The sequence below is a fragment of the Echeneis naucrates genome, chromosome 3, assembly GCF_900963305.1.
Source record: "Echeneis naucrates chromosome 3, fEcheNa1.1, whole genome shotgun sequence".
Classification (NCBI taxonomy): domain Eukaryota; kingdom Metazoa; phylum Chordata; class Actinopteri; order Carangiformes; family Echeneidae; genus Echeneis; species Echeneis naucrates.
Genome location: NC_042513.1, coordinates 19,454,682 through 19,468,195, shown reverse-complemented (window position 1 = coordinate 19,468,195; position 13,514 = coordinate 19,454,682). Strand labels below are relative to the sequence as shown.

Below are 13,514 nucleotides of genomic sequence, written 5' to 3'. Positions count from 1 at the left end.
TCTAATGACCACAACCAGTAATTCATCTGGAGACAAAGTCTCCTGTGCAGCAGACAAATGTTTCAAGTTCATTAGGCGTCAAAGCTATAGTGTGGCAGACTTGATGGAAATTATGTTCCAACCGCTGCATGGTTTTAGGACTGAGCAGTGTCCACAGTGGATGTGAAACTGGTTCTGTCTTGTGGTCCATAACTGACTGAGGGAAAGTGAAAGTCAAAGTATTTTTGGTGGATCAAAGTGGAAATTCCCCTGAGAGCTTCTCACTGTCACAGGCAGCATTGGTGAATCCCTGCCCATTCATGTTGGTCGTTTCATTAAATGCAACTGCAATCAAAATCAGCTCAACTTTAAAACTGTATCCTACAGATACTGTACAGCTGAAAGTTTGACTATTTCTGGGGCGTCCTACTAACTTATTTCTTTATTTTACTTTGTCTTTCTGTCAAGCAGATATGTACAGGCACATGTCTGCATCTTTCAGATCTGCTTCAAATTCCTCTGTTACCCACAGCTGCCATTTATGGATGATCTGTTTTTGAATATGCTAATTGGTAGATATTCACCTTAATATTCAGGTCAACCACTTTTCAAACAGAGCAGGTCTAGACTGTCTCTTTATCATGTTCCCATCAAGCGCTCAATCAAAATTGCAAGGAGCAACTTTCTTTTCAGAGGCAGAACATTTGAGCAGAACCTGACTCAGAGTGTGTGGTCATCTATCTCAACTTGTTCGGTATTCATATCTTTAGTCAATTAATTTTAGGTTATCATACCATAGAGTTACCACTCTATTAAATCAGTTAAGGCCTGAGGACTCAGTATGCTTCTGAGGCTTAAATAGTTGACAAAAACCCAGACGATCTTTATGAAATAAAAAATGATAATGTATTATATTTTTTAAGAAAGGCTCTCCTTGTCATGTCGGTTGACTTCTGATTAATCAATTTTTACAAAGAGCTTCCACAAGTGACAATAAATCAGACAAAACGGTTGATAGCAGAGAAAAGACCCATTCAGTCGAGTGGAAGTGCTTCGGTGATGGAAGATCAGACGAACTTTAAGTCGCAGTATGCTGCTGAATCTGGCATAACGGTGCCGACCAGCAACTACCTTCTGGCTCCAGATGCTGACAATGACTGGAAGCCTCTGGATTGGTGGAAATTCTGTCAAAGGAACTTCACCATGCTCAGCCAACTGGCTACGTAACACTGGTGTATTCAGGCCTCGAGATCCACCTCTGAGAGTGTTTTTAGCACAGGTGGCAACACAGTTACATGTGAAAGGGCAACTTTGAATCCAGATAATGTAGACCTGCTTGTATTTCTTGCAGAAAACCTCGAGGGTCCGACATAGGGTGCCATCAACCCTCAGACACGTCCCTGCCCTAGCAGCATGTGTTTATATTGTTTTTTCTGTATTCCAATCATTTCTGAACAATTTCCATTTTCTTTATCGTGGCTGAAGCTCTTCTGTTACAATCTCTTCATACAAAAATAAGATCATCAGTTTATGCTGTAGTTTGCATATGACGGCTGAATGCAAATAAAAGGTGAACATTGTTTTAATCACCAAAGCATTATAGCTTATAGGACAAGGTTTCATAAACTTGGCAAACTCATTTTGGTAGGGGTTCTTGGAAGTTCATATTAATATCTGAATTATTTCCTACTGGCCAAAGTTATGAAGTATGTTGCAATATAAACAAAGCTGTTCAGTAAGAATGCTTTAAAGAAAGTGTTAATAGATTGTTTTTATTGTTAAAAAAATGCAAAGTGTTTAATTTGACTAAATCCATATCTTAAAATAGAATTCATATTAAAACAAATGAAGGCACATAATTCATATTCATATTTATGGACAAACTGAGAACCATTTACACCAAATGATGGATTAATAAATTATTCATTCATTCATTCATTTATCTTCAACCACTTATCCATTTCCCGGTCACAGGGGGTGCCGGGGCCAGTCCCAGCTCACACTGGGAGAGGGAGGGTTACACCCTTGAGACGTCGCCGGTCTGTTGTAGAATCAATATACAGAGACAGACAAGAGGCAAACAACCACACACACTTGGACACAGACCTATGGACAATTTAGAGTAACCAATTAACAGGCGGGATTGGTTTTAGATGTTTGCACTATACACCTTTCTGCCGTGCTACCCTCATTTAATGAATTAGTTAAATGATAATTCGATTTCAGTAATTTCTTGTGAACTCTTATTACAAATAGGTGAGACATGTATGTATACTGATTTGCGGCTGCATTCATTAAAGAAGCTATTTGCTTGATTTGCACTGATGCTGTTAATTCTTTGTAAAATGAAAGTGTAATAATGTCACGCAAGCCCCTTTTTCACTGTCCAAAAACCCCACTAAGACCTGCTGCCTGACTACTTTCAACAATAGGAAAGGCTTCAATCAGTGTTTGGCTCCAGTTTACATGACTCTGGGAAGGCATTGATTTATTGTATCACAAAACACCTGGGTGAACATGCTGTTTTTAGCCTCTTCTCTGGCTGGATTGTCACTGACACAGACACAAACCTGTCCACAAATTTGTCCAGTGCTGTGCTGTTAAACCGGAAAGGCCGTAGTTCTACCTTCATTTGAGAGTGAGCTGAAGCTCAGCTATAACTTTCAGAACAAAGCTTCTGACAGAGACTCAAGCTCTTTTACTGGAGATCCAACCTGGGAATGGCAGGAGATATGACACATCTGTCATATTGTCTGTTATTCTTGGGTTTACCTGCGTTTCAAAAAACCTGCTTGTACCTGGTTATTTTGTCTGATTCAGGAAATGCCATCCGCATTTGTTCTCTAAAGCAGGTCAGCTGCTCAAGTTTTAGTACAACAACAACTTCTGGCTTCATGTTACATCATATCAGGTTTTAGAGTTTAGATGCGCTCCACCTGGTTTTGTTAACAGATTTTAAATTTGGGAAAAACACAGGACTGGTATCATATTGTTCTTTTTGCCAGCAGATATCCTGAAATAGATGAGATGAATAAATAATAGATTGAGATCGAGGTAGAAAGTGTTTTGGTTAATTGATCCTTTGCTGGTTAATGGGTCTTGACCAGAGGGTTTCATGTCTGTGTGGTTTCTGTAAAATGATCCTGTTTCATTTCTCTGTGTGAACTGATCATCCTCAATTCCTTGACATTTGTCTCAAAAACAAAGCCGCCTCCTCTTCTTTCCTGAGCTCCTCTTCTCTTACATTACTTGCTTATCGCGCTTGTGTTTAGTTGCTGCTTTTGCTTGTTCATGTAGCAGAAGTCAGATTGTATATTTCCTTTGATCTCTGCATCTGAGGCACAAGTGAAAGGGGAAATTGTGTAATGGAGGAGATGTTGGCAGCCTCATCCTCAAGTCTTCTTTCAGCTTTCCCAGACAGGTCGGGAAAAGCTGTGAAAGGTGAGTATTGATGGTGGATGGAAGGCAAATGTGGGGCTAATGGTTTCACTGCCTCAGCCTTTCTCATATAACCTCGACAGGCCAGTCAGACTCCATGGGTCTTAATTATTCATAGAAACCTTGCTTGACTGCTCAAAGCGGGGACCAGCATCTCAGACGAGGCTAAAAAAAGAAACAAAACCATTTGTTGGAGAAACTAATAACCACTCTGACAAACATGAAGACAATAAAGCTCTTTATTTGTGAGCAGAGGCTTCATTTACCGAGAGATTTACAGAAGCATCCATTAAAAAAAAAAAAAAAAAAAGCCAGCTTAACTGAAACTGATTCATTCTGTGCAACATTTATGTTTTACAGTTGAAAAACCACTCACTGTGGTTGGACTGCCGTTGGCGCAGGACTCATTTAACCTGAGGAAGTGCGCTGATGCCTGACACATTGATCTGTTTATAGCACAGAAAGTTTCATAGTTGTAAATAATCAAGAATGAGAGAGGAAGAATTCTGTCCAATCCACATGTCTTGTGGGAAATCGTCATTGTTCATTGAGAAGAAATATTTGTCCATATGATAACTTGGATTAAGATTTGATTTACTCACAGGAAAGCAGGGTATGGTGATAGAGTGCAGAGCAGGTCCCATCCTCAGCTCCATCCTTTCCCGCTGGTTTGAAAAACAAAGACATCACGGTGGTTGGCAGTTGTTTTAAGTAGTTTTTTTTTTTTTTTGTTTGTTTGTTTATTTGTTTTTGTTTTTTTTTAGAAATATTTAAAATAAGTTATCTAAGCTTATTATCGTTTAATTTAGTCAAATGAAGGTCAAAAGAAGCTCGTCAAAGCCATGATTTGAATTTAAGTATGATAAGAAGAGGTCCTGTGGGTGGTTGTTACCACACAGAGCTCTGAATTAGGTTCACTGCTTACTTGAAGTCACTCTAATGCTCTGTTTGAAGTTGGTCCATTTGTAGCAGAAAACAGTGTTTATGTTTATTAATTCACATTCAATTATCAACATATTTTGCACAATTACATTGCTTTGTCAATGTAATTGTATTGCATATCAATCTGAAGGGTGGTAAGGTGCTACCATGGTTGGAACATGGCTGAATAGCAGTCACAAAAATATTATAAAACCACCACAAATCTGGATGGGAAGTCTCATTTTCCATATTTAGATACAGAGAGGGTCTGTAATAGTATTTACCTTTTTAAATAACAATATGTCTGTGTGAAGTGGGTTCAGTGTCTGGTGTTATTCCTCATGCCGCCAGAGGCTGGTACTATTTCACTCTGTGTGTTAATCCACATGTACTTCTGCTCGCTCCATAAGAGCATTCTTTAATAAGATGACCTAGTTCTGGGCTGCTAACTGGACTACAGTAATACGGTTCAACCTGCAGTTAGCTGCCATGCAGTAAGTTCCAGTGCTTCCTCACAAATGTTCTTTCAAACTGCCATGTGACCGTTGTGTTTCCCTTTGGATCTGTCCTCTGTGTTACCAGGCCCTGGGGAGGAAATGGGAGGCAAGGTGTCACTGGTGGATGGCATGGGGCATGGCTCTGTGCTCATCCCTTCTCTAACGCTGGAGAACATCCAGGCAGCATATGAAGAAGGAGAAGAGGGGGCTGCCAAGGAGCTGATCCAGCAGGCCTGCTGTGTGGACTGCAGCACAGGGACGCCGCACATTGATGGGGTGAGTACATGTGACACGACCCCAGTCACTCTGGCAGCAGCACTGGCTGTCTGCTCATCACTGAAGCAATATGTGTTATGTGAGATGTGTGGTGGAGGCAAAACCACAAAACTCTTCTGGTGAGAATAACACGAGGAGACTTTGGTGTCCTGGTCTCTGTTTATTGCATATCGTGCAACAAGGGACACTCAGTCACACAGAGCTCAGAACTTTGTAGCAAGGAGTGAGGTGTGACCCCTTCTTAAAGCCCTCAGTAGATGTATGTACAACAAACAAAGAGGGGAAAGGCTGGAATATCTGCAGATACCTGTCATAAAAAGGCCAGGATGAAGTGCAGCGAACGCTTCTCTTGTCAGGTCACATTCTATGCAAGGGATACAATAATAATGAATACTTTGCAGGAGTAGATAACAATTACTGCATTTGAAGAGTAACACACCTGTCACAGATGTGAACAGCTACAGATCGGGACCTTTCCTGCATCTGATTAGTAATATTCATTTATCATTCATCTTCTACTGCTTATCCGTTTCTGGGTCGCGGGGTGCTGGAGCCAATCCCAGCTCACTCTGGACGAGGACAGGGTTCACCCTGGACAGGTCAGCAGTCCATCACAGGGCCAGCACTCAGAGACAGACAGGGACCAACAACCACTCACACTCACACGCAGACCTACAGACAGTTTAGAGTCACCCATCAATCTAGACATGCATGTCTTTGGACGTGCAGTACCTCCAGGAAGTCCACACAAGCACAGGGAGAACATGCAAACTCCTCACAGAAAGGCCGCAGGCCTGGTAATCAAACCCATGACTTTCTCGCTGTGAGGCAGCAGCGCCATGCTGCCGTGCTTTCCTGATTAGTAATATGATTTTTTTTATTTTAACTGATTAAAATAAAAATAGGTCTATATTTTAAAATGTGCTATTCCTGCTTTGATATTGCTGACTCTCCCTGACTTTTAGTCACAGCTCTATAGTTGGAGTGATGCCCACCCACATAGCTATTTGATCGGTTGCACATTCCAGATGGAGGCAGTTGAAGGCAAAATGATAGAAGTTAGAACATGTCCCAGAACTGGTGTAGACAAAATAATAAGGCTTTAAGCGTAATCGAAGTCCCGGTATCTAAGCCCTCAATTCAGTTGTTCAGTGAATGTCCATTATCGGTCTGATCACTGGAGTGATAGTCAGTATTGGATGAATGGTCTGTGTATCTGCCAATGAAGATATTAAAATCTAACATTCAGCAGTGGCTGTTCATAAAAATGTAAACAAAATAAACAAGACATTTAAAAAAAGGCTGCTTAACAACAACTTGACAAAGTCTGAATAATTTTTACCATCACTGCTGAAATGTCACTCATCTTGCTCAGCGTTTAACAGATTAGATTATGGTGTTTAATAATCGCTATAATAGTTCTCACACGCAAGTGTACTTAATTGTGTGTGCAAACATTGGCGATATGACTGCTCTCAGTAACACTTCTCTCACCAAGTTTTGTGTTGCATTGCATGGCTGGGATATTCACATATTCCCCCATAGTGACTGGAACAGGACCATCACACTAAGTGTTAAATAGCATGATCATGCTGTTGAAGTTTATTTAATTAAAGCAATAAAAATGTACATTATGATTCACTGGCCTCAGTATGACCACTAACAGGACTGACTCCACCTGTGTTTGTGGACCCGTAACACAGCTATAAAATTGTTGATTCATTTTTATTTGAGAAACCGAGCTTCATTTCAGACATCATGTTTGGGTGGTTGCACTTTTTTGTTCATCATATTTAAAAGTATAGTTAGATTTAATCTGAAGCGAAGTCATGAATACTACCTGGTGCTAAGTCTCATGATTGAGTTCAATAGCTTTATAACAATATAGATATACCCTGCAGGTTAAACATTTTCACATATAATGCCTCCAGCTTTCAATGTCACACATTACAGCTTTTTTTTAGCCTCATTATCATATTGGCACACATGCTCTAAATTTGACAACTCTTTCTCTTTCAGTCCTTGATGCTCAGTCAACGCTGAGCTAGTTTATATTGAAATAATACACAGAACAAAACATTTAGTAAACAAGTGATCAACGACTTCTGAACCTTTACAACTAAATTATGTGTTAAAAGGCCTTTGGACCATGTTTTAGCCCCAGGAAGTTTCAGCATCTGGGTCAGCTGTAAACACAGTAACACACCAACAGCTTAACAAATGGAAAGAGGCTTCTGCAGGAGACACTTTCATTGTGTGGAATATAAAGATGGTAATAAAGAAAGAGATAAAGCTGGGGATTCAGAAAGCATTCAGGCCCCTTCACTTGTGTCTCGTTTTATTATAGAGAAGGTAAGTATTTTAACACTGTAGCTGGTCATAATACAAATTTGCTTTTTATGTCTGGCTGTACAATGATGACTTCAAATGGCTTTTTGTTATTTCCAGCACCAGTCCATATTTGCTATCAGGGAGTCCCTCTGCCACTGTGCCGCCACAAAAATAAAACTTTATATTGCACCCTTTGTAGTGATGCAAACTACTAAAGTTAAAGCAGAGACTTGGCTCTTTAATATTGAAACCATTAATGTATTGCAAACTGAAAGTGTTGAAGCTCCAAGCCTGAAGAACATACAATATGCTACTGTTCAAGGGATTGTCTTGTAGTTTCAACGACTTCAGTCTCTGCTGAAACTTGGCTATTGTACTCAGTAAGGTGTGGAGACTGATTCCTCTGAAATGCTTTTCTTTTTCTGGCTTGTTTGTGGTGATAGTGTCATTACTTAGCAGTGTGTTATAATACATTTACCAGAGAATCCTTCCTAAGTGTCACCAGGGACATGACTTACTTCTGCCTCTGCCAGTGTAACCAACTGAGCTGTTAATAAGCTCTAGTCCTCCAGGGAAGGATGTAAAGATGAATACAAAGAACACAAGCTCAAATCATGAGACTGAGACTGGTTCTACGTAAATCGACAAATAGACTTGCAGTGTCACTAAATATGGTAAGTGTAACTAACTTAAATATGGTGCAGTGTAACTGATTTTGTCATAAAAAGTCAAGTTTATAAACCAAAAGAACTGTGTTGGATTTATTGATTAACCGATAACTGCAGTATTTGATGAATTTGATGGATCACTGAAGTGATTCTTAAAGTAAAACATTTGCTGGTTAGAGATGATCATTGACAGTAGAGTGTGGTTATCATATGACTGACAGACTGTACCACGCACAACAGTGAACCCTGCCCTCGCCCAATATGAGCTGGGTTTGGAAACAGATAAGCAGTAGAAAATGAATGAATGAATACTAATAATCAACAATGAGATGGAGATGGTTGAGCAGTGAAGAGCGAGAGGCTGCACTGGCTCTCCATCATGCTGCCCTCTGGACCATTTCTCTTTCTGTCAGTCGAGAAATGTCTGCAGACGCATTTTCAAATTCTGCTTTCCTCCAGTCTGCCTTTACATCATTTGTATGTTAAATGTGACGACTCATTTAGAGGAAATAGAAAATATTGCACAATGAATGCTACTTCTGTGACAATTAAGTGTTAAAGGAAGAAGTGTATTCTGTTCTGTGTTTAACCTGAAAAACCAGTCCTCAAAAGTTTTTTCCAGTGGTGGAAAGATACCACTTTTGCTTCCATCCAAAAGTTAATCCAAAAATAGTAGTGCTTCCACTTTTGTTTATTTAATTTTTTTATTTTTTTCGACTGAAGTTAGCATGCTAACCACATAACCTTTACCCAGTTTTCTCTTTTTATCATTTTTGGATACCAAATCACAGTAGTGGCAAGTTTTCCCTGAAATGGTGCTCCTCAGAAGGCTGTTTTACAGCCTCTTGGATTGCAAACTTCTTCAGGGTTAACGCTCTTGACAAAACAGGTTAATAAACAGCTCATAAGACACCACCTAGCTGAACCTCCCTGGTCATTGCACTCAATGCCAACTCAATGCTAAAGTGTATTGTTCTTACATTATTATGGTTGCAAGATATTGGCTCTGTTATTGAGGTAAAGAACACGATAACATGCAATGAAAAATAACCAAACTGCACCAAGTTCATGATATTCAACAGAACTCTACCTGCCAGGACTAAATCACAGTTCAGTAGATTTGGAGGGATAATTTAAGTTATTTGTTTTTCTGAAAAGCAATTTCAGGCTTGCCTTCATGTGAGGGGAAAACAAAACAACAACCAAAAAAACCCCCAAATATTATTCATATATATATGTTCGCAAAATAGTTTGCAATATGAATGACACTGTGACATGTGACATGAAATTAAGTCAAAGGTAATAGTTTGACTTCATACTTAACCCTCATCAAAAAGCTGACTGAATGAATTATTACTCTGGGTAACGATTTTTCAGCACCATGAACCATCCCAGAATATGCATCCGGGCTTCTGCATAAATGGGAGTAAAAATGTATTAAAAACGTTAGTTTCATTTAATACATTATTCTGTTTTCATACAAACTTAATTAGGGCACAGAGTAATAATGTACACTGCTATTAGAGTCCTTGTTTTTTTTTGCATAGGCCAGATACACTATTATTTCTCTGACATGAATAATAAACTTTTGTATTGAAATAACAATTACATGGCTTGAAAAACAATTAAAAACTTCATTGTTGGACACCCATTTATTGTTTTCACAAATATTTATTGAGACAGCCGCAACGTGATTATTACCAATGTGTGTGCAAGGATGGCGGTGCAGCTGTGGATTGTTCATCAGTGATCCCCCTAACATGTACTATCATTCATGTACTCATCAGTCACTGATGCTGATTCTGATGCTATGATTGTGCACTTGTGTTGTTTCAGGTACACCTTCTGTGCGTAGCCGCTCAGCATGGCGACTTGGAGAGTGTGCGTTACCTCCTAAAAGAAGCCCATATCAGCGTTCCCCAGGAGCTATCCAACAGCAACCCAGCCATCCTGGCAGCGTACTACGGCCAGACAGACATAGTCAAAGAACTGCTGGATTCCATACCTGGTAGGAGGGCTAATTATTAATGATATTTAATTTTACATCAGAGGCCAGATGGTGTCCTCCAGCCGTGACAGGATGTGTTTGAGGCAGCCAATTAATTGCATGTACATGATGTTACTGTTAAAGCTGTAAAAGTAAATGCGTTTACACCTTACAATAATTGAAGGCAGGACAATCATATATTTGTCGAAGTAGTTTACTCTGCTCAGCCTGTTGACAGCAGTTGTATAATGTCAGTTGTGTCAAGTCTGAGGGGGTTGAACAGTAAAAATTCAGGACACAAACTAATAATAAGTTGTTTTAATAAGAAAATCGTGAGAGTTGAGTTATGGGAAGTCTTTGGCTCCCTCTCAGGTCCATTTCTGAGGAGAGACTTACTGAACTGGATGCTGGCCACATCTTGCCAGCAGGGTCATGTGGATGTGGTGCGGCTGCTGGTCCATGGCTATGAAGCTGATGCCAGGGACTGCGCCATCCACAGTGATGAGTTTCCTGTTGTCACAGGGCTGCCGCTGTACGCTGCTGCACGAGCAGGTGGGGAAACACAAAAACACATCACGTCATCTTTTATACACAGCAGAAGGGAGGGACATGGAGACCATGTTTTAGAGTTGCATTTTCTGCAAAACCTGTCCATATTTAGGTTTGTTATCGAACCTTCCTTTCAACCGAACGTTCACTCAAAGCTTATAATGATTACACCTGTGTGTCCTGAGGAGGAAGGAAATGAGTAGAATGGGAAGCCCCTGACTGTGTTTGTATTTGACACGCCAATAGTAAGTGTAAGCGTGTTAAGTGGCACGACTCTGACATATGAGCGATAGAAAATATGAGAGAGACAGAAGAGAGAGGAAGAAAAGCAGGAGAAGCAGAAGAAGAAGAAGAGGAAGTAGAAGAAGAAACTGCCACTGCACTGACTGGTGGGATGATTGGTTATTTGTTTGGAGGCTTCTCCTGGAATCGCCTCGTGTCAGTTGAAGACTGTCTGTAATGAACCAAATCTGATGTCAAATATGCTTTAACAGAAAAATAAATCTCTGTTGAAGTCATGTTCCTTGGCTGTGAAAACTGCTGGGCTGCGGTATTTTGGTGCCAAGAACAGGAAGTAGTTAAATAAACTCTGCTTCAACCAAATGAGTAAAACAGGTCAAGGCAACCTGTATTTATCTCATCTATGTTGTTCCAGTGTCTGTTGTTCTCAGTTCTTAAATAAATCTTTCTCCTTCAATTCATTAAATTGCTTCAACCACAAAAAGACACCAGGTCAGAACACAGTGACAGCGCACACATATTTACGAAGTTTATCACTTCTATTTCTTTACGAATAAGAACAGTTGGTATTCTGTTGATTGGATTACAGTTCCTCTCTGCCTCCTGTAGCATTTCTAATTTACTTTGTAAAATGGCTGTTTATAATGTGAGACACAACGGCATTAGGACCATTTTACTTTTGTTACCATTCTGCGGTGCAAAAAAACGTTTTCACATTTATACCGTTAGTGCTTTCATTTGATTAGAATTGATGTTACGAAGTCATCATGAATGAGGAACCACCATGCAGCTGTGTCTTTTACCTCTCACAGTATGTTAGGAGTCTGAGATTTCCAGTTGGTCATAAGTTTGAAGTGCTGGTCTATAGTTCGTCCAGTTAGAGGGTTTGATTTTTCTCATGATTGTTATCAAATAACCAGTGGTGGGTTTTTGTCAATATAATCAGAAAAGGAATGATGTGCCATTTAGAGGAAAATAGACCTTGAAGCAAGCCTCCCTACTAGGGGAGATACATTGTATGCAGTTGTGAGCTACAGAAACAGGTTTCTATAACAGTAGGTACCGATTACAAATGGAGGTGAAAGTTAACACAACCTACAGGGGTTATGAAAATGTCCTCTCCTGAGGTTGAGATGAACTGTCACTTTGAACGGCATGGACAAAAACATCAGAAAGCATCAGTGCTATGGTCTATGTGCATAATGCTTCCTTATTTCTTCATATTTCCTCATTTTTATTTTGTGAGCTTGTACAAAGCAGATAAAGAAACAAAGTGAGGTGCAGATGATGATTTTACTGTTTACACCACTATGGTATTAACTGTGTTGATCAGATGATATAAAGGTGCATTTAGCAAGATCTTTCTTTGTGGAAACTTGACTCTGTGTAATTATTTTCATCTGAAGAATTGAAACGATACACAAAAACAGAAAGATACACATACACCTGATGCTGGGTAGCCGCAGGAATTTTGAATTGAATTCATTTGGCAAAACCACTAGATGTCGCATTGACATCAGCAACGCAGCATTACACATTTGTATTGTTTAAGATCAGGCAATATTCTGCTTTAGTTATATTCCCTACATAAACTAAATCGAGCCACAGTCTCAGCACCATTTGGTTTGTGAGTGCCATTTTGGAAAAATAAGTGCAGCCACTAGAAAACCAATCACAAATTAAAAAAAAAAAATAATAATAACATTAACAGCTCAATCAGACCCGCCATCTATTAAGGACTGGTGTGATATAACTTATAGGAAGAAGCACTTTCTCCAGGAAGAATAGAACAATTATATTTCTTCTTTTGTTTAATCTTGTTTGTTTATTCTTTTGTCTTTTTAGGACTCAACACACATTTAAATTTTCTTGTGATGTTTATTTTTATACATGCAAATTGAAAAGTTGACTCTGTAAAAGAAGTAACAATGGAGTCCTGTAGCTGTCATGCAAATTCAGATAAGGATATAGTTACAGTAGTTACATCATAGTTACAGAAATGAACATGATTAAAGTTGTGGAATATGACTGAAAGAAACAACGCTATCAGTTTGACACAGTGTCCACTAAGCAGACACTGTCCTGTTTGCTGCGGACAGACAGAGTGAGTGCGGAGTGTTGTGTTGCAGGTAACGAGGAGATTGCTCGCTTCCTGCTGCAGAACGGTGCAGGGTTCTCCTCATACACCCTGATAGACCACCCAGCCTTCAGCAAACAGCTCCTCAGGCTCAAACTAGAGGAAACACCCAGCCGGAGAGTAAAAGAGGTTAGTACTCTGGAAATCACACGGTGATGCTCTAAACCACTGAATGCAAGGTGGCCAGATGACACCAATGTCGTCAGGATTCATATCCAACATCATTTCTCAACGAACAACAATCTCAGAGGGATTCAACCAATTTAATGTCTTTAATTTCAATTACTAGATATAATCAGCGCTGCAATAATAAGAAATGTAAAGAAGCAGAGGATATAACATTCTAAATTTATCATTAAAATACCATAATAAAAGGAGAGGTCCATCCAGAGGAGCTGGTGAATGTCCTGCCTGGAGCTTCACAATGACCAAATAACAGTTATATTTTGGACTGGCCTTCTAACTTATATTTAGTGTCTGGTAGAATTTGC

The 13,514-nt window shown here is 39.6% G+C and overlaps 1 protein-coding gene across 2 annotated transcripts in view; it reads left to right on the top strand.

The window, feature by feature from the left end:
* lrrk1 (leucine-rich repeat kinase 1) overlaps positions 1-13,514 on the top strand; it is a 57,372-nt gene that overhangs the window by 6,537 nt on the left and 37,321 nt on the right. For both annotated transcript variants that reach the window (XM_029497946.1, XM_029497947.1), the window contains exons 3-6: positions 4,921-5,111; positions 9,947-10,118; positions 10,470-10,649; positions 13,016-13,152. In XM_029497946.1, the coding sequence (XP_029353806.1) occupies positions 4,921-5,111; positions 9,947-10,118; positions 10,470-10,649; positions 13,016-13,152 (680 nt within the window). The remainder of the gene's footprint in view (positions 1-4,920; positions 5,112-9,946; positions 10,119-10,469; positions 10,650-13,015; positions 13,153-13,514) is intronic.